Consider the following 20,391-nt stretch of genomic DNA (forward strand, 5'->3'; position numbering starts at 1 on the left):
GCGTGCATACATTGCATTAATGACATACAAAGTTCATGACATATAACGTCCCACCCAAACTCCGCATGAAGGAGGAAGCCAACTGCTCTCGTTACAATGCAAGCCGCCTGCCCCACTTGCTATTTAGACAAGTGCGCCGTGACAACCGACACCTTACTGCTTCTTCTTGGACGACGCGCCCTTCTTGTTCTCCTCCTCCTCGAGCTTGGCAAAGTCCTCGCGGTCCTTGCGCTCGGCGTACCACTGCCCGGCCTGCAACACCAGGACGCCGACGAGGACGAGCGCGAGGATGGTGTTGCTCGCGGCCAGGACCTTCAGGCTGTCCTCCTTGCCGAGGATGACCTCGCCGTTGTCGTCGCCGCCGCTGTTGTTGGCGGCCCAGTTGGGGTCGTCCCAGATGCCGGCGCTGACGGAGCGCAGGCCCTTGACAATGTTTGTGATGTAGACGCCGACGCCGATGAGGTAGAGGACGAGAGAGGCGCCGTCGAAGAGGACGTTGGCCTCGGAGGGGCGGAAGAGCTTGATGAAGAAGCCGAGGAAGCCGGTGAAGACGATGATGTTAAGGAGGCGGCCGATGAGGGGCGGGGACTGGTGCATGAACTTGAGGTGCGTCTCGAGGTGGGCGTAGAAGGACTCGGGGACGGGGGCGGAGGTCCAGAGGAGGGGGAAGTCGTAGGGGAACGAGGCGAAGAGGATCCCGAGGAAGAAGCAGGTTGCTGTGCGCGCGTTAGCATCATTGCGCCGGCGAAGACAAGGTGACTGAGAGGAGGGGGGAGGTTTTGCCACATACGCCCAATGATCATGAAGGTTGCGAAGGAGGTTGACCCGCGGTAGTCGGAGGACCGCGTGGTCTTTGACCAATCTACCCAGCCGGACATTTTTGCGACGGTTTGTTGAGGATTTCCGAGTTTGAGGGGATTCGGGGACGCGACCAAAGATTGCGAGCGACGTATCCTCTACGGGGTGCGGAGGAGGCAATGACGTTCGAGCGCAAAATTGGGGACGTTGATGTCACGGCACAAACGGAGAGGGGTTTTGGTGGCGGCGAGGGGTTGGAGAGGTAGGGAAGAAAAAAATGATGGATGCGAAATATGCTTTTCACCACGAGGAGCACGCGCGGGACGGGAGGCTGGTCTGGCGGGCAGTCGTTGGTATGTGCGTATCTTTGGGTTATGTCGCGCGGGAAGCTAGCATACTTAGTACTTAGTAGGTAGAGGTTGTGCGTGGCAGATTAGCTGCCTATCTCTGGGCGTCCTTAGTGGTCGGTTTATGTTCTGCTTACGTAGGTCCACCCGAGCAGACGGCGCCGCAATCTTTCGGAGGCGGGGGATGGATACGGGGATGACTCGGTCGCGGGCGCGGCGAGCGGCCGGCGATTGCCCCTTCGGACTTCCAGGTAGTCCAGCTTTATGCTATGCGCACAATGCCTAAATAACTAGCCGCTACTTGAACAGGCTGACTCTGGAATACGGCATGTTTCGGACCATTCGGAGAGCAGTTGTCAAATCACGGCTGTGGGGCAGAGCGGACCTGGAAACAATTGCTTGATGGCCCCGGCCCAGCCCTTGCTAGATTTCCCCGTTCCCCATTCCCAACGGCATGCTAGCGGCGATATGGGTGACTGGAACCGAGAATTGTTCTCGAAACATTTTGGTCCAGTTCCTCTTCCTCTTCCCGAGATGACAACCCGGAGATTGGCACTGGGCGACCTTGTCCCTTAGCCTTGTCTTTCCGGCCCGCTGTTCGTTTCGTCGCCACGGCAGGCTCGGGTGCACAACTTCTCTGTGGACAAAGCGGACGCCGGCCATGTGGCTTCCACGATGGATTTGCAATAACCCAGGCGGGACCATCGTACGAGTGACAGTGCAACTCCAGACGATCGACATGATCATCATCTCAAAGACTTAGTACGTGTCTGAACATGTTTTTAATATTGTACACGCGCACACCCTGAAAAGGCTTCAGAGTGCGGCACTCAAGCTATTAGCTATCTTCGATCCCACCTGGCACCACGAACAGCGGTACGCGACCGCAAATTGGCACCTCCACCGCTCGCAACGTGAAACTTCCCAGGCTTACGCTGGCCCTTGAACACATGGAAATGACGATGCGCGCGGCACTACTTGCTGACGAGCTCTGGAAGTCTTCATCCCCGCCAACACGGCCAGACTCTCAGAAACGAAATGAAACCCAAAGAAAAAGAAATCCGCGTCATAGGGATGTATCCCATCAAGACTGTTCCAACTGCTTCGTCCAGAACGGAAATGGGTAGTCATATACAAGAGCAAACTAGAAGAGAACAGATTAATGCAACAAAGACTCCGCTACCGTAATAATGCTGAATTCGTCAGAAATTCCGATGAGGTATCAATGCCGAATCGCTAAGACGAGCGAGACTTCAACTCAACAACTGCCGAGAAAAGAACCACGTCGTCGTCTCATGAGTGGGAGGAATATCCCGGGGTATAATGAGAAATCTCAAAAAGAAAACAACGCACTAGAAAGCGGCCGACTGCGTCAACTTCGTACTCCCGTTCTCGACGCCTTCTTGCCCAGCGTCATCCGGCTGAGGGACAGTGTCCTGGCCGCCTTCTTACGCGCAGGATCATCGTCCTCGTCGAGCAAATCCTCCCCGAAGGCGCCGTAGCCGTGCGACTGCTCCTCCTTCGGGGTGGCAAAGACCTCCGAGTACGAGTCATCGTCTCCGACACCAGTGCCAACGCCGGAATCCTCAGCCAAGAAACGGCGGTTCCGTGCGGCAGCATCTTCGTCGTCCGATGAGTCATGATCGAAAGCCGATACGCTGCCGAATGACTTGGCGGTCGGCGGGGGCTCCATCTGCAGAGACATGCGGCCATTGCCAGTCGGTCCCGAAATCATGTTGATGCGCCTCGTGAGCTTCTTCACCTGAGATTCAAGGGCCTGTCTAGAAGACCTCTCGGTCTCGAGGAGCGCGAGGAGCATCGTGTAATGATCCGCCGTAAAGGTCTCGGTGGTCCGGCCGGCTTCAGCGCGAGGCATAGCAGGCAAACTGGTGACGCCGCGAATAGTCGCGTTGGAGGTTGGCCGGTTCATGCCGGTGTGAACGTGCAGAGAACCGACATATGTAGGAGCTTCGCCAAAAGAGGTGTTTGATTGTGCCGAGTTGCTGTACCTCGAACTCGGAGCACTTTGGCGCGCGACCTGCTGAAGAGTGGGATTCACAGCAGTGCTCGATTGCGAGGGAGGCACAGGCGGCGCAGGTCGACCTGGCTGGGTCATCTGGACCTGGAATCCAGGAACCGAGTTGCACAGTTGAGTGACCACGTCTTCCATACGCTGCATCCTGCTCTCCAAAGTCTCGATCCGAGTCTCGATACTGGCTGCTTGTGTGATCTTCATGCCCGCCATGACGTTCATGTGAGTCAAATTGCCGAAAGAGAACGGTTGAGGGGGAGTGCGCATGGGCGTTTGTGCTTGCTCTATAGGGGAAACCGGGGATTCGGGCATGTCCATTGGTGCAAGTCCTGCAAATTGGTTCTCGTCGTCAGGAGGATTGGTCGTCGCTGGTGACGTGTAGAAAGCCGGATCGTAACTCTGTCGCCAATACTGGATCTCATCGCTGCGTCTGCGAACGTGAGCCCTTGCTTCGGGGTTGTTGATTCCACTCAGACTTCTGGATCGTCGCTTGTGGCCAACGTCGCTTGTAATTGCGCGGCCGATTTCCTCAGGGTCCTCGTCGTCGGAGTGGAATAGTCGGCTTCCACGAACGTGGGTGCTCGCTGGACGAGGCGACAGACCTGCCAGCTCGCCATCACGCCTAAACGGAGCGGAATAAATTTGGCTTATTGTAGACGTAGCCGCACGTTTACGGCTCGTTTGCAATTGCGATGGGTCGACTGTGATCGAATTTCGCGCGCTCTCAATAGCCGTGATATCCTGGGGACCGATAGAGTGAGACCTTAATGCTCTGTCGTACTCGGTGATCGGCAGAGACGCCGATCGCTTTGGTTCGGACTCCTTCGTTCGGGTTAAAGCGGAAGGGTCCTAGTAGCTCGAATTAGCTTCCGTTCTGCTGAAATCAAGAGATGTACAATGGCACGGGAGCGGCCGCTGCCGAAACTCACGCTCTTGTGTTGGTTTTGGTTTGGGTTCGTGGGGTTATAGGTCGACATGCGCTGCGAGTCGTACGAGCCTTGGCTGCCCTTCTTTTTGCGACCAAACAGCTTCCCCAATGCGCCGCGCAAAGTTGACTTTTTGCGCTGAGGTCTTTCCTTGCTCGCACCGGTCTGTTCGGACGCAGCGCTGACCGTAGAGTACCTCAGGTTGCTAGACACGTTCGTTCTTCTTTGTGACTGAGGAGAATTGGAGTGGGAGTTGACGTGGGAGTTGGCGTGGGAGTTGGCGTGGGACGCGGCGGTTGGAGACGAGCCAGAAGTTGAGCCGGTTCCCGGAGGGACAACAACGGACTCGGTCCTCGGCGGCTGTGATACTTCGGGCTGGGGAGTCGCAACAGTTGATCCAACCACGGGGTCGGCCTGGGGAGGATTCATCATCTGCTCTCTCATGTTGCCTTCAGTTACCGGCGTAGCAATGCCGGTGCCCGGGTTGCGCATGGGAAATTCGTCGTCGATGGGATTCGGGATGGGGATTGGGCCTGATATTTTGCCACGAATGGACTGGCCCGTCATGGAACGGTTCGTGGCGCTAGGTGCAGGGGAGTTGGCCGACTTGAAAAGGCCCATGGCTGAGTTGGATGTGACCTAGGTGGGATTTTGGTTTTCTTGATTTTTTTTAGGCGGCTCTTGGAGCTGGGGGCTAGAACGAGTGTAAAAGAGGACGACGGAGGAGGGACGGTGTATATGATTGTGGTCCAGTGTAAGCCATGAGAGTGAGGCTTGTCGGGAAATGACGAGGAGGGGCAGAAACAATGCTGATGTGAGGTCCAAGAGCTGAGCCAGCAGACGGGTGATGTCCGGTGCCGAGCCGTGACAGTTCGTCTGGGATATCCAATATCCAGGCAAGCAGGTAGGCAGACAGCAGGTGAGTCTGGAAATCTTGATCGGACGCCCGGAGTCTAGGCCAAGTGGTGATCTATGCTGTAACCTGATTCATGGTGCATATGTCCAGCAATGCCGCCCGTCGTCTGGGCTCGTCGGGGATTAGAGAGGTCCAGTGGCAAAGGCCCTCAACCGGCGCAGCGGCGCAAGAGGTAGACGGAGATCGGTCGGGCTGAACAATCAAAGCACGATGAAGGAGGCGAATAAAGGAGAAGAACCCACGAGGAGATGGGGGATTGGGGAAGAAGTTATGCCACTAAGAAGGGGGGACCCTAGCAGCACATGCGTCATGTATCAAAGGAGCACCCGGGCAGCTCTGCGACAGGCTGACGAGGCGGCCGGAGGAGCACGTTGATTAGAACGGGCGGTAGCGTGCCGCTAAGGCAAGGTAGGATCGAGGTTCGAGGAGTGGGAAGAAGGGGATAGGGCGAGGAGGGATTGGATGGGGTGGGATGGCGGGAGAGGGTTGAATTATACAATATGAGAGGCTGAGTTATTGGCCAAGGAGCGTGGTGGGCGTGATGCAGATGCAAAGGACGCGGTGCAGTCGGGTTGATGTAAGGTAAAGTAGGGTACCTGGCAGGCAGGGTACGGTACGGTACGTTGTGGAAAGAAGTGAACGAATGGTATGGTTGGTTGGATGTTGCTGCTGGGGGAGGGGAGTGGAGGGGCTGCGGTCGGGAGGAGGAGTATTATCTGTAGGCATGTATGTCTCTCTCCAACGGCAGACGGCGCGGCACCGGGTGGGAAAAAGAAACAAGAGAGGAGCAGGAGAAGAAAGGGCGGGAGAAAAGGGAAAGCAGTGGCATGTAAGGAAAGCGACGGTATCGGGTCTGCGCGAGAGATGCGTGCAAGGTATCCATATCCGTACAGAATCGGCCGGGTAGTAGGTGGTAGCTACGGTCTCCGTATGGATACCTCCATTCAAGAGCAAGGTGGTTCACGAGGTACAGGACGGCATCTCGACAGGGGGTGCAGAAGAAGCTGCAAGGAACTACTGACGGGGCATTGCCGTTGCGTTGCGACACACGGTAGCAGACGGAGAGAAAAAAAAGAGAGACTGTGGAAGAGGCAGCGGCCGGCACGGCTGTCGGACCTCAGATACGGGTGAATGGGGGAATAATCCGTAGTGGAATAGACCGCAGAATGCAGATTTACTAGCGGGATGAAACAAGCATGCATGCACGGCTAAGGTAGGAGGAGGATACGGACCATTGGAACGGCGCCAATGGTGCATCTAACGTGTCTAGGATACAGTAATGTTCTCCGAGAGAGGCAAAGAGGAGGAGGACATGGAGCCTGGAGGAGAAGACGAAAGGACGGGACGAGACGAGACGAGACGAGAAGCCAGGGTGGACCATGCATGGTCTTACCATCAGCAGTAGAAGTACCTGCCTGCCTGCACTAGCAGGTCGGACGGAAGGTCAGTCGAGTCGAGTCGTCTCGTCTCGTCAATGATGAATGACAATGGAAAGGACACAGGTCAGAACAAGACCGCAGCCAGACGAGAGTCAAATCTTGCTGTTCCATTCTCATTTTCCACTGGTGGGTGGTGACTGGCAAATGGCAGGTCCCCTGCTTGGCTCCTGCGTCGGGGATGGTCCTTGTTTGAGGTCAGTGCTTGGGGCGTGGAGCACACACCGCGCTGTCGACACCACACCTCCACCGACCGAACTCGGTGTCTTTGCCCGTCCGAGGCAAGCCAGTTCTTGAACACCACTTAAACACCACCAACGGCACCCAGACCACGCAGGGGAAACGCGCAGCAAGGAAACACTGGACGGACGCAAGTGACCAAATCCAATGTCAAGAATGAATTGACATTAGCCGGAACGTGCGCGCATGCCCGTTATCCGATGATTGCACACCTTAGTGTCTGAGTCTCACTCTCGGGCGCTCCCTCCTCGCCGTCGAGGGGTGAGGACGTATGAGCGACGCGAGGGATGCCAGGAATGTGGGCGAGCAACACCCAGAAAACATGCACCCATATGAAGTTGATACCATCGTGTGCCTGAGCCCGTCCCTGCCCAGGCCAGGTGCGTCGATCAAGGGAACCAAAGGCGACATTCATCAAGCCAAGGTACCTTTCCATAGCAAAGTGCGAGGATGGATGCCTCGAATTGGGGGCCGATGTTGTTAGATCTTTGCCTCTGCAAAGTCAAAAAAGTATAATTGATATTCCACCGAAGAGGTAGCATTCGTACTAATACTGCGTAACTCTGTCCCAAACTCCAACATCCCCAAACTTCAAATACTTCCCACCCGTCCGTGTCAGAGCCTCAAGGCAAAACGTACAAGCCCGCCTAAAATAAGTCATTGTGATCCACGGGCCTCGCCTTTCACCGGATCAGCAAACCCCACCTGCTGTCCCGTCGCCAGTCCACTGCACGACTCACTCACCTTCACCTGCAGCCTGCAGTGACAGCTGTACGATGAGAAGGAGCTCGAGTGGGGTGACGCGACTGCCTCCCCCCATTCGTGAAGCTTTCTCTGTCTTTTTTCCCTCCTTCTGAGCTGTCCAGTCCAGTGACCGTTGCCGACTGCCCAGCTGGAACCCACCTGTGCTCCCCCGGTCCTCCCGGATCCAATCCAATCCGGTCTGCTGGTCCGATTTTGAAGCCATGCCGCTTTTGGGGCTGTGTTTCAGTCTTCTTTCCTTCCTTTTTTCTTTCCTTTCCCATGGGGCCTGTCGAGGGGAGGTGCTCCCGCTTCTCGTCCCGCAAATGGTCCGTGTCGTCGTCGTCCAGTGTGTGCCCAGTGTCGACTTCACAATGTTCCGCATCACACCTCGACCCAACCTCACCTTACCTAGTAAGAACAGACGCCCTTTGAGCGCGTTTTTGCGGAGGGTGGGCTCTCGATGCTACCATCGCACTGCTATTTCCACTCTGCGCGGATAGATTCGATTTCAATCACGCCCGCCAACCCAGCGCCTGGCGTTGTCGCTACCAAATCCCGGCTCTAACCCCGACTTGAATCGCCCAAAGACAGCAACCACCACCAGCCAGCCTTCACCAGTCTCGGTATCAGGCTTTCCACCCTGGTCGCTCATCATGTCAAGTCAGGGTCATAGCCACCCTGCCCTGAGGGCTGATGGTGCCAACACCACCTTGACAATCATGTCCTACCTGCGATTGACCTCGTCGAAGAATGCATTCACCAACGGTGCTGGAATCTTCACCCGACATGGTGTCCCATATGCCACCATCCAAGTCGTCCTCCGCCGACTAGTCACCCAATATCGTGACACGCCGCCCGGCGCCAGAGTCGACAAACGCTTTCCTTACCCCAATCGGAAGCTAGCGAGGAGTCCGGCAAACGGAGCGCTGGAATTCAAGGATTCTCTAGCCATCGGCACTAACCTCTCTGGTGTATGTGGCCGTTGGCACTATCTCGTTTGTGGTCGACTTTGGGCCTGCCACTCTGCCTCGCTGCCGCCGCTATCGAGACTGACACCGATGGCTTGATCTGACGGACGATTCTCCAACCACCCGTTGTCTTGATGATGGCGCTAGGACTAGCTCCTCGAGAGTAGCGCGAGAGATGTGATCGCTCATGTCACCGTCGAATCGCATTGCAGCCTCCAGCCGCAGGTTGCAACGGAGCCTTCCTCTCCTGGGATCGCTACAACCACATGCCACGTCCTCATGCACCCACCTGCCTGCGTTTATTCTTGGAACACAACAGCTGCCGTCCAGCCGCTACTATAGCCTGCAAAGCAGACGCAAAGCAGACCCTTCACCAACCCGCCTCCCCGATAGGATACCGCCCATCACTTGTCATGTTTGGCTCTTGAGAACTACTGCATGCGACGACCAACCTCTACCGCACCACCGCACTCCATCCCTCCGACGTACAGCTTCGCGAAGAGAAAAGGCGCCCACTAGCGCGCAGGTCGACCCCACATCGCAGACCCAAGAGGCTAAAACACCACATGGCCCAGAGGCCCACGTCCCAACGAGCGCCCCTATTGTCTGATATTGTCTGCCTGTTCAAATATCCCGGCTCCTTAGGCCAGATCTGGAAGCCATATGTCGACCGCTTCGCGACCCGTACAACCAAGACGACAGATCCCCGTATCGACAGCTATTTGCTTACTCAACCTGTCCCTCAATGACTCGCGAGTGACTTCCAGGCTCTTGCAGTGGTTGTTAGAATGCCACATGGCAGAGCTACTCCAATGAGCGCTTTTTTTTTTTAACTACGATACCCTGCCACAGTCTTTCCTTGGAGACCAGATGCCTACGAGGAGACGGTCTATCTATGGTTGACTACATCGGCATGCCAGCCAGCCAACCCCAGACCTAGTATGCACGAATGGCACGACTTTACCGCTCAAAAGCCGCCGTGCCATGCCATCGCGGACAGCATGATGCGGTAATTGTGGCTGCAGGCGGAGAGTCACGCACACGCTCACACTTTGTCTCCGCGGCACCCAATACAACCCCGACCCAACACGAATTCTCGTCGCGCGTCCGGCCACAGTTTGATCGGCTCGCTGAGTGGGGTCCCCGGCGGAGCATCATATAGCGAGGCACCCGACTTATGATCTCCCATCACCTCAAGGCTCGGCGACGCCATATTGATCGAACATAAGATGCGGCGCCGCCGGCAACTTCGAGCAACACCTTGTCGTTCCCCGACTGCCACCGTAAGGTGTTTGTCAGTGCTCTTCAGGCTGCCGGGGCATATGTCTCATTGAGGGTTCAGGGCCCCGGAAATGGAGTTGTCTCATAATAGACGGGGACGAACCGTTCAGCCGGGTACTAGTGTAGAACGGAGGACGATATCATTGTGCTTCACACAAGTCGTCTCGGACCGCCCGACTAGACACCACGTTTGTGGTAAGATTTGCGTCACAATAGCCTTGAATTTCGAAAGCCAGCTGGTGGACAAATAGTTCCGATATGCCACCAAGAGGGGCCACCTCCGGGCGCGGCACGCGCGATCATTCGGCAACCATAGATCCGGGAGACATCCTCTAGCCTCAACCACGTTGTAGTGCAGGATGGAGCGACTGTTGGGTCTTCTGCGATGCATGCTGTCACTAACAAACTGCCAATAACAAACACGAAAGACGCACGAACTTGGTGCACAACATCAACAAACAAAAGGTACGCGGAGAGGGGAGGATTGTCCACTGTTTCGCTTCTGCAGCGGATCCTGCATCATATCCAAGACGTCGACAGGACCCCAACAAGAGGCGAAAGATGGCATCTCACGCCTTGGCGTGAGAAAGATTGGCTCCGTGCTGAAAACTCAATGGCTGCGGCTGACACCGAGTCCGCCGCATCCTCGAGAGTTTTGGGAAATGTACCTTCGACAGCCCCCCAACAACACCGCAAAATCCTACGCACAAACTGGACGGAGAGCGGCCAAAAAAACGCGTTCAAGTCGAGCAACACCACAGACCCCTGTCCTCGGTAGGAGAATTTGGCGGGTCTGGCCACGCAGGACAAGGATTGCACAGACGACAAAGGTAACCTGAAACATAGAGACAAGGGTTGCTTCTTCGTCTGATCAGTGACGGCTGACATCTGCGGTCCGTCCACACTTCCCTCTGGTCTTTTTTTCCATTCGGTCAACCCAAGAAACCTGGGCCCTGGTGCCTATCAACTTGCGTCAACGGACACTCCCTACCCCGTAATCCCCAGTTGGTCATGGACGAGCATTGGTTGGCCGCGGGTGTGCTGTAAATTCTACGATACGCCACGCCAAATGCACACACAATGCCGCCTGTTCCCTTTTGGGAAGCCGTTGGAGACGGGGGTTCTAGGGCGTCGCCGCGCATAAGAAGCCATCCCAGCTCGTACACGGCCCTTCCAGACGGTCCACGACACCGAGGAAGCCGGTTCGTCGGTATTCTAGATCGTCTGGTCTCTTGCCGCGAATGATATTCTTTCGTCGCATAAAGGTTGACATTGAAGGCGGCCTGCATGGAGGTGGGCCATGCGTTCTCACCAGCCACCACCATTATTAACCTGCGGCCTCCCACCATCCCAAATATGGCATCTCAAGACCCCTGGAGGGTCGACAAGTCGGGATAACGCAGATCTGCGTTCTCTTCGAGGAAATCCATCCATCTCTTGAGGAATGCACTACCTCTGTTTGTGTGATGCAGCGGGTTAGCAAAAGAAAAGAAGAAACAGGCCCGAGATTTCGGGCGTTTGGTGCGGCTCAGCAGTGTCTCAGGATAACATCTGTGCAGCAGCGGTTCGCCCGCAGCCCGACACGCCAACACCCAGAAATCCTCCGACCGAGAGACAGATGGAAAAGAAAGGAGAACAAGTCTCAAACGCACTCACCTCTTGACTGTCTCCGAATCACCGATCACCGTCAGCGAGCGTTTGGGTCGCGTCATCGCCACTAGACCGCATTAACAATCATGCGCCCTTAATAGCCCAGCTGGGATGTTCCCAGACGGCGAGCTTGGTGACCTCCTGAGCTTACCGTTCAGTCGGCGCTTCTCGCCCAGGAACCCTACTTCTCCCTCGGAGTTGCTCCGTACAAGGCTGACAATGACGGCCTCCTTTTCGCGGCCCTGAAAGCCATCTACACTGCCCAGCTCGATGCCCGGGAACTGCTCCTTCAGGGGCGCGAGAATGGCGAGCTGTTCGGTTCATCCGATGTCAGCTTCATGCTGCGGCTGCGTCTCATCCTTTTTTTTGTCCCTTGCAGCCCGTGTCCACGAGTTCAAACGACCCGGGGAATGCAGTCCAGAACTTACCTGAGCGTTATACGGAGTCACAACAGCAATGTCCTCGGGCTTCACTCCAGCATCAACCAGACTCTGAGCGTGCTGCCGCACCAAAGCCGCTTCCATTTCGTTGCTCTTGCTCTCGCCGTGGAGGCTGAACTTGGCCTTCTTGACGGCATCCTTGTCGTCGTCCTCGCTCTTTTCCGGGTAGTCGCCTCCCTGTGTGTCGATGAAGATGAGTGGCTCGTTGGTATCTTCGGTATCCTGGACTTCGTGAGGCAAGTCTTTCAGGAGACGCTCTTTCACTGCCTCTGCAGCGATCAATCTTCCATCGTATAGCTCGTCTGATGGAAACCTCATGATCTTCTCATGCATGCGGTATTGTGTGGTGAGCATCCGCTTGATGGACGAGCCATGCAGGGCGAGCAACCTGTCAAACAGAGTCGTTTCCAACGTCATTCCCTTGATTTGCTTCCCTCCTGCTCCCTCGGCCGGAATATTCTTCACTTTTGAGTTGAGTGACTTGATCGTCGGCGGGAGCTGCAAGTGATCGCCCGCGCAGACCGCCTTCTTCGCGGACAGCAGGGGCACCCAGCACTGCGCTTCGAGCGCCTGGCTGGCCTCGTCGATGATGACGACGTCGAACTGCTGGTCTCGGAGCTGGTGGCCGCCCGCTCCGTGCAGCGTCGCAAGGACGACCTTGCTTTCGCGCACGAGGTTGCTCACGCAGCGGCGCTCGCGCTCGCGGAACTCTTTCCGGAGCTCCTTGAGGTCGCCGTAGATTTGGCGTCGCTCGCGGCCATTGCGCGTCTTCTTGATGGAGGCCTGCTTGGCGTCCATCTCAGCGCGTACGTCCTTGACGATGGCGCCGGCTTCGGAGGTCTGAGTGAGCACGTCGAGAGAGTGGGCGACGACGCTGGGCAGGAGACGGGCCGGGTGGCCGAGGCGAAGGATGGGGATCTTGTGAGGTGCCAGGCGCTCGACGATGTTGTCGACGGAGATGTTTGAGGGACCACACACGAGGATGCGGAGGTCGAGCTTGAGCATCTGGAGGATGAGCTCGATCAGCGTGTGGGTTTTGCCAGTCTGTCCAGTGTCAGTTCGTGCCTTCATGCGAGGTTGGAAAGGAGGAGGAGGAGACTCACTCCCGGAGGCCCGTGAATGAGTGCGACTTCTCTTGACGCGAGCGCGAAGCGGATGGCGTCCTTTTGCGAGTCGTTCAGCGAGGGATCGATCCATTGGATCTTGGAAAGCTCCGAATCGGACGCGAGATCTGAAGGCACGAGACTCGGGCTCGAGAGGCCGAAGAGCACGCGCATGAAGGAGCTGTACTCGGCTTCTGTCATTTTCTCCAGCTTCTCCATGGTAAGGTTCATTCTGTGTCTTGTCAGCCTGATGCTCTCACTCCCCGACTGGGACGGCCCCTCCCCCGTGAAGTGACATCTCGTGTGAATCCCGCCCCCCCTTAGTGGTGTGTCGGGATTGCCAGGCTCACCTCCGATACGTGACATCGTCGGCGACCTTGACGACCCAGACGCGCCCGTTAAACTCCCTCTCCTCGCCTTTGCCCTCGTCGACCGCGATGCCGACGCTCTCGTGCCTGACTCTCGTGACGACGCCCCTCGCGCCCTTGCTCTCGAGCTCCTTGACCTCCCTCTTCTTGGCGTTGCCGGCGGGCTGTTCGGACAGCAGCACGATGTCGCCCGGGCGGAGGCCGTGTTCGGGCAGCTTGCCCTCCGCGGAGGAGGACACGGCCGGGTCCGGGTTGAGCTCGAGCACGGTGCGGCCGCCGAGGCCGGTCCGGCGCGCGCCGACGACGAGGTTGGAGAGCGCGAGGCCGGCGCGCTGGAGGGCCGTGGGCGAGTGCAGGGAGACGAGGGCGGAGGACTCTGCGATCTCGGCGGCGAGCTCCGCGGAGAGGAGGGAGAGCTGGGTTGCTGCGAAGGATTGCACCGAGACGGGTTCTGCTTTCGGCGCCATGGTTGCGTGCTTGCGTGGTTTTATCTGCCTCTGACTGTAAATTTGCTTTTGAAGGTTACAGAAGTGGGGGGAGCACGCAGGACGTATTTGAGGCTGAAGCAAGCGGCTTTGTGTGTGTGTGTGTGTGTTGTGTAAGTGAGGTGGGATGTAGTTGAAAGGTTGTGTGAGCTGCAGGCCCACATGTGAGGCCCAGGTTTGTTTTGACGTCATCTGATAGGCTGCAGTGGGAAAGTGGTTCAAGTTGGAGAAACTGACAGCTGCTCTTGGTGTATTATTTCATGCTTTTTTCTTTCTTTCCTTTATGCACATATTTGGTGTTCATTAGAAGCTCGTTCCTACGTATAGTACAGATAATGATGATAGATGCAAGCCCAAACGCCTGAGACCAGATCCCGGTACAATGCAAGCCAGCTCCCCTCCCGATGAAGTATGTGCATGCAAATATGGTGTCCGAATAAGACCCAACTGAAGGTCCCTCGACATTCACTTTTCGTTGCCGGTAGGACCGACTACTATGACAACAACCAAGCTCACCGCCATGAGTGCGAAAGCCACCATGGACACGATGATGATGGTGCCTCGGCTTGCGGGGAACTTGCCCTTCATGACCCACTGCTGGGCCCGGAAGTAGCGCTGGTATCCGAGGAACAGGATCAGAATGCTGATGCCGAGGAAGGTTGCGCCCAGCGGCTTGCCGAGCTGGCGCAGAGTGTGGCTGCTGGAGTCGGGGTTGGAGATGGATGAGTTGAGTCGGAAGAGTTGCGTGACAGCGATGCCGATGGAGGCGAACGCGAGGGAGGTACGGAGCCAGGCGAGAAAGGTTCGCTCTGCAGGACACTGGTAAGCTGTCGTGTTTGCTGCAAATCTGGAAAGAGGATGCACATACCTAACGCCAAATGGTCTCGGGCCACGCTTCCCTTGTTTTCAAGCTCAATGCTCTGGAAGCTGGACAGAAAGATGGTGTACCACGGCTCCTTCACCTGCGCTGCCCTCGCCCGTTCCTCTCGGGCGACGACGGCATCGTAATCCTCTTCGTCCTCTTCCGTCTGCGAGGGTAGGTGGTTGTGTGTGGTGCGAATGGACTTGCGGGGCCGCAGTTCGGGCGCCGTAGCTGTGGCTGTTGGCGCCGGGGGCGCGGCGTTCATGCTCTGGTAGTTGCGGTCCGGGCCGCGGGAGATGATGCCGACGGTCTCATCGTGGGTGCCGTCATCCCGGGAGTAATTGCGCGGAGGGCTGGCGGGGGCGGACCTGGAGGCGGAGAGTGCGCCGCCCATTGCTTCTGCGCGGCCTCTTGCGTTCTGTTCGGCGCCGGGGTGGGCGCGTTGTCAGCAAGGGCACACACGGATGGGGTGACGGGGGCGGGAGCGGGAGTGGGAGTGGGAAGCTGGAGAAGAACCGGGCGGGAACGGGAAGAAACTGGGGACAGAATTGAAGGGTCCGGGAGGGTTCTGTATGAAAACGGGGACTTCAAAGAATTGAGCGGCTGCACAGTTGAAGGTTTTCGGCCGAGATGGCTAGATGCAGAGGCGAAGCGAGAGGAGACATACCTCTAGGATTTCGTTGATGCGCTCGTTGGTGCTTTGCCTCCGGGAGAGGGAACGCGGCGACGTTGGCGAGCGCTCATCGTAGGACACGCGCCTACTTAAGCCTCGCGGTGGCGGCGGTGTAGTGGATGACGGGGATTGCACCTGCACCTGGTCCTGCTGGGGATCAGATGAAAGAGGAGGTGGTGGTGGTGGGAGAGGAGGCGCGGCGGCCGAAGGTTGTGGTGCATCATCGCCGGCGGGCGCCATCACGACCGAGACAAGGGCGACTTGTGCATGTCCCAGACCCAGAGCGACGATGGTCTGGACGATGGTGCCTCACGCGAGAACAGGGGTTGTGTGACGTGATCAGAGGCCAGAGGGAAAAAGTCGCCTGTATATAAAAAATAAAAACAAAAGAGAAGCTAAGGTTTCTTGGAAATTTGGGGGTCTCGAGGTGGGATCTCTGCAATCGGCACCGGGCAGTAAATCGCGGCTGCTGGAGGTGCGTTAGGGCGGTTTGTCTGATGCACTATGCTGGAGTCCAAGTTCCCTGGGCTTGCGGCACGGGAGTCGGGCGGCTGCGTCTTGGAGCCGGCAGCCGGGAGGAAACGTGGGGGAACTGGACCTACCTTAGAGATTTTACCGGCGTCTTTGGCGGCAATAACGGGCAGCCTTAGCAGAGGGGTAGGTCCTCGGGAAACTTTGGGGAAACTGGCAAGAGCTGTTCTCTCTCAGCTTGGTGGTCTCACAATGAGACGGGTTTTCCATTCACGTGGGCTTTTGTAGGGGGGGACCCCATGACATAGCGTCCGACCCTCCCACCATCTACTGTCTGGATTGTCACTGCAACGGGCCCGGCGCTTCTGGTTGGTCGCCGACCATCTCAACCTTGGAACAGTGAGATCTCTGGGGGCGGGCTCCGTGATCTACCCCGCCACACCACGGGGGCCAGGCCACCGCCAATCGGAATTATCAAACCCGCGTCACACTGAATCATCTCCAACAGCATCATTGCCAAGGGTCCTAAGAATAATATTGCCTCTTCCATGCGACTCCGCAGTGTAAGCCCAAAGTCTGTAGTGAAGTGACCAGCGTAGCACCTTGGCAACTACTGTGAGAGTTGTGACATGGCAGTAGCATGTCCAACTATGAACCAGTCTTTATGACGAACTAGCTTGTCTTTAACTAGAGGTCACTAGAGGTCCGCCCAACTTCAAAGTTGTCTGAAATCGCTTCCATAGAGCGATCTGGCGGTGTCAAGCGAGGCAGGAACATGCCCTACACATGGTCTTAAGGAAAGGAACGATGCAGAGCAAACGGGTTTGGAGATGAGACGACGCAAGGCATAGCTATTAACTACGGTACATATGCGCCTGTTTCTGTCGCAACTTTGAGGCCCTGGACTGCCTGGACGCAGCGTCTGACTAAATCGGTCTATATCTTCCGGGAAGTCCGCGTTCTCCGGTAAAGTCAAAGTCTACGACAGAACCTATGACAGCCGGAAGGCACTGCCATGAGCGAATGGCACCTCGAGGGAAGATCTAGGCGGCGAGAGAGGTTGTCAATCTGCCAATTGCGGAACTTGCCCGCACGCTTCATGATTCATCAACGATATATTGTCGTTGATAGTTGTTTGCCCTCGGCAGTTCATCTCCAACTGGGGGTCAAGAAGAATGTTCCAATAGGCAGTTTCTACCGTACAACGCCTTGCCAGAAAGCCTCGAATAAGTCGTCATGGCATTGCTGAGTAGTCATGGGTGGAGGAGCATGTCAGCATGTAAAGGAACGCAATCACGAACTTCCGAAACGGGCACTACTTCGGTCGTGACATATGTCACCTGCCCAAACCGGACAACCAGACTGGTGGAGCTCAAGAGACTGCCCGTCTTCAACAGTCCTTTTCCCATACTGATTGCCACGAGAGACCGGTCACTCACAGGCACCAGTCCTTCATCATTCATTCTCATTGAGTGTCGGCTTACTTGAAGAGCCCAACAGCATTTACTTCATCTCCATCCCCACTTCGAATCGACCGCGCGAATACATACGCAGCCTCCATGTTCTTCGGCCCATAACCTCCAGTCATGGGAGGAAAGGCCGTCTTGCCCATGTTGACGTACATCAGATACATGTGGCCGGATGTAGAAGTAGACTCGTTGCTACCGATAGCTTCCAGATAAGCCCGCCTCATCCACTCATCCACGTCCGCAGGATGCATCGGAGTTTTCGTCCAGACGTCATTGATAGGGAGCCAGGAGATGGTAGTGTGAACGAGCGAACCGGCGACTACCACATGACAGACACGGTGGTAGAAAGGGGCGCGCTGTGACGCCTTGACGTTGAAGGTCTGGTATTCCACCGACGATGACGGGAGGCGTGAGAGGCCGAGATGCGCGTGCCACTCTACACCAGCCGCGCGAGGCAGCTCCTCGACTTCGACCGCGAAAAACGGGGGCACCGGCTTCGCTGCTTCGTCTTCATCGTCCGTCTCGTTCTTGACGACGGACCAGTCGGGGAGTCTCTGCTCTTTGGCAGCATCCTCGCCCCCAAGCGACATGTATTGGGGGTTGTACTTGCGGTCCCAAAGATCTGGGCCGCTCTCATCATCCTCGTCCTCGTCGCCGCCGGGAGCGTGCGCTCCCGCCCAAGCTGCGGCAGCCAGATGTGCCTGACGCCGCGCGTCTGCCTCTTTGGGGGTATTGGGGAAGTATGCTACCGCACTCGTCCACAGCTGCACCTTCATCTCAGTGGCTATGCGCCAGAGATGTTGCAGAGAAAGCACGATCTGCATCTCCAGGTTACCTGTTGTCTCCGTGGGAAGAATCATGCTGGCCGGCACGAGCGGAATCTGGCCTGCGATAGTCACTTGCCTGACCCCGCTGGCCGCCGTCTCGACCTTGCTCAGGGGCACATCAATGGCCTGGCTGTAGGGACCGATATTCGCCGGCGCCCAGTACGATCTTCCCTGAACGTGAAGACCGTTTCGATCCCGCTGTTCCAAGTCCGGCTTGACAGTGAAGTGAATGTTGATGGAATGGCCCTTGGGGAGGTTTCCACAAGAGATCGTGACGCGAGACGGGGGATTTGGGTGCTGGAACAGGCTGCCATAAATCTTATTTATGGCAGGGAAATCAGACATCTTCCTTAGAACGATGACGGTGTGCGTAACGGCGGTGGTAGGCAGCGGCGGACTATGTCCATCTAGAAGGCCCCGAACCTGCCGAACAATGTCCGCCGTTTCTTCCTTGACTGTGAGCCTCGTGCCCCGCGGCTCCTGCGGTACGACGGTCCAGTGGATTTCAGTCGTAGGTGCAATAGACGCCGCAACTTTGCCATCGCCGCCCTCGAATTCGCTCTCAGACGGCGGCACCACAGGTAGTGAATCTCGAGGTAGAGACTCCAGCAGAGCCTGAAACTTGGCGTCCAGAACATCAGGCACCCGGACCGGGCAGCAGCTTTCTCCCGTCGTCTCAGTGGCAGCCTTCTCACGGACACTCGCCCCCGAGAAGCTCAACCAGGACGTGCCGCCACCCTCCTTGACGGCCCTCCTGCCGGCGTCGGGCACCTCGATGGCCTTGCGGAACAAGCCCGGCGGCCCGTCGAGCACAATCGTCTCGAACTCGCCGCCCTCTCCTAGCACGGAGCCCTCGGCGGCGCCAAACTTGCGCAGCGCGCGCTTGATCCGCGCCGCGCCCGTCAGGGAACTCACCCTCTCCCAGAGGAACTCCTCATCAAGTCCCGCGCTCGCGACCTTGATTATTCTCGCGTCAAGGCCGGCGGCCGCCATGTCGTGCAGCAGCTGGGCGTCCTCGACGGTACCGGATAGCGGGGGCGGCAGGACGGGATACTTCCAGAGATATGCCAGCGGTGTGAGGCCCAGACGCAGGGCGACGGACTCCACGCGAGTCCTCTGGTACGTCGATAGGATGGCGCCCGCGCAGAGGGCGTTGGCTTCCGGGTGAGCTGCCATGATGGTGCGGAGGAGGGGCACCATGCTCTCCGTCTCATCCGCGTCGACGGCCGTTGCGGCATCGCCACCTGCGGCGTGGGATGAGTCGTAGTCTCTGCCCTCGTACTTGGCGCCGCCACGAATGGGCTGGCGGTAGAGTGGCAGTCCCGTGGCGTCGGCGTAAAGGGGTATAACCTGGTGTCCGACGGTCTGATACATGAAACTGTTGAGGTCGGCGTCTTGGCCGGCAGCTCCTTCCCGAGCATCCTCTTGCCGATGCTCCTCCGGCTGGTGTTGCCCGGCGGCATCCTTTACGTGACCATCATCATCACCATCATCACGACGAGGCTTGAAGATGAGCGTATCACCCTGGGCCGAGCGCGCGGCGGCGTCGGAGCCGGCGCTGACGGGGGCGGCGGGGAAGAGGTTAGCGAGAGCCACGAGCCGATGGCCGTTCCTCTGGCAGTGCAGGGCAGAGAAGAAGCTGTCCTTGCCACCCGAGACCAGGGCGATGACATTCAGTTGTTCAGATGACATGGCGGCAGCCCGAGGTGGTCGGACAGTGCTCTCGGACTTTGGCAAGTCTGACCGCGCACAAAAGCTGACGCCTTGACGCTCGTACCTGCAGCTATGCAACGCCTCTCCCTCCTCCTCGAGAGATTATGCGTGCCCTGGGTCCGTGAGACTTTGTGAAAGGCTGCAACGGAACGGTCAGCATGGACTGCGGTTGCAATCTGATGGCGGGTCGCGACGGAAGAGCAGCGGGATGGGGAACAGACTGGTTCGTGGTCCAGGAGCTGCCGTCCAAGGGACCCTTGAATGACTCGGAGCTCCGTCCGTCGGGGTCTTGAGAGCCGTGGATGGATGAGGCCGGGGGTCGTCAATGGTTGATTACCCAGTTAGTTGAGCGCGAGACGGTGGTACGAGGCAACGGAGTGAGTAAGGAACCCGGTTCTGCTGGAGGTCGTCGCGGCTCGCCGAACGGAAGCGAGAGGAGGGCGAACAGAGGGGGAAAAAAATTGAAATCATGACTGGAGCGAGCGCGCCGCTCCGCTCGGACAATTTACACGACTGGGTCCCTAACGAATAGGCACCTCAGTGTATTCAATTGTACCGCCGTTCAATCGGTACTTTGCATGCTGTGCGCAGTGGAAAAGCCTGCCAGAAGGCTAGCTGGGCCCATTTCCCACCTCACCTTCG

The 20,391-nt window shown here is 57.3% G+C and overlaps 5 protein-coding genes across 5 annotated transcripts; all 5 read right to left on the minus strand.

The window, feature by feature from the left end:
* Positions 1-153: 153 nt before the first annotated feature.
* GCG54_00004678 (uncharacterized protein) lies at positions 154-878 on the minus strand (the record flags this gene model as incomplete). Its single annotated transcript, XM_045404723.1, has 2 exons — positions 154-716; positions 791-878. 2 exons carry the CDS (start codon positions 876-878, stop codon positions 154-156), a joined length of 651 nt encoding a protein of 216 aa, XP_045262666.1.
* Positions 879-2,517: 1,639 nt separating this feature from the next.
* Positions 2,518-4,724, minus strand: GCG54_00004679 (uncharacterized protein; the record flags this gene model as incomplete). Its single annotated transcript, XM_045404724.1, has 2 exons — positions 2,518-4,026; positions 4,074-4,724. 2 exons carry the CDS (start codon positions 4,722-4,724, stop codon positions 2,518-2,520), a joined length of 2,160 nt encoding a protein of 719 aa, XP_045262667.1.
* A 6,328-nt stretch (positions 4,725-11,052) lies between these two features.
* On the minus strand, positions 11,053-13,716 carry GCG54_00004680 (DNA polymerase alpha-associated DNA helicase A; the record flags this gene model as incomplete). Its single annotated transcript, XM_045404725.1, has 6 exons — positions 11,053-11,143; positions 11,345-11,405; positions 11,490-11,649; positions 11,767-12,822; positions 12,882-13,113; positions 13,232-13,716. 6 exons carry the CDS (start codon positions 13,714-13,716, stop codon positions 11,053-11,055), a joined length of 2,085 nt encoding a protein of 694 aa, XP_045262668.1.
* A 483-nt stretch (positions 13,717-14,199) lies between these two features.
* On the minus strand, positions 14,200-15,509 carry GCG54_00004681 (uncharacterized protein; the record flags this gene model as incomplete). The annotated part of the gene is made up of 3 exons (XM_045404726.1): positions 14,200-14,543; positions 14,603-15,014; positions 15,264-15,509. The coding sequence occupies 3 exons, from the start codon at positions 15,507-15,509 to the stop codon at positions 14,200-14,202; spliced, it is 1,002 nt and encodes a 333-aa protein (XP_045262669.1).
* A 1,711-nt stretch (positions 15,510-17,220) lies between these two features.
* On the minus strand, positions 17,221-19,728 carry GCG54_00004682 (Diphthine--ammonia ligase; the record flags this gene model as incomplete). Its single annotated transcript, XM_045404727.1, has 1 exon — positions 17,221-19,728. The coding sequence occupies one exon, from the start codon at positions 19,726-19,728 to the stop codon at positions 17,221-17,223; it is 2,508 nt and encodes an 835-aa protein (XP_045262670.1).
* Between the last annotated feature and the right edge of the window lie 663 nt (positions 19,729-20,391).

The sequence above is a fragment of the Colletotrichum gloeosporioides genome (assembly GCF_011800055.1).
Source record: "Colletotrichum gloeosporioides strain Lc1 chromosome Unknown consensus_54, whole genome shotgun sequence".
NCBI lineage: Eukaryota > Fungi > Ascomycota > Sordariomycetes > Glomerellales > Glomerellaceae > Colletotrichum > Colletotrichum gloeosporioides.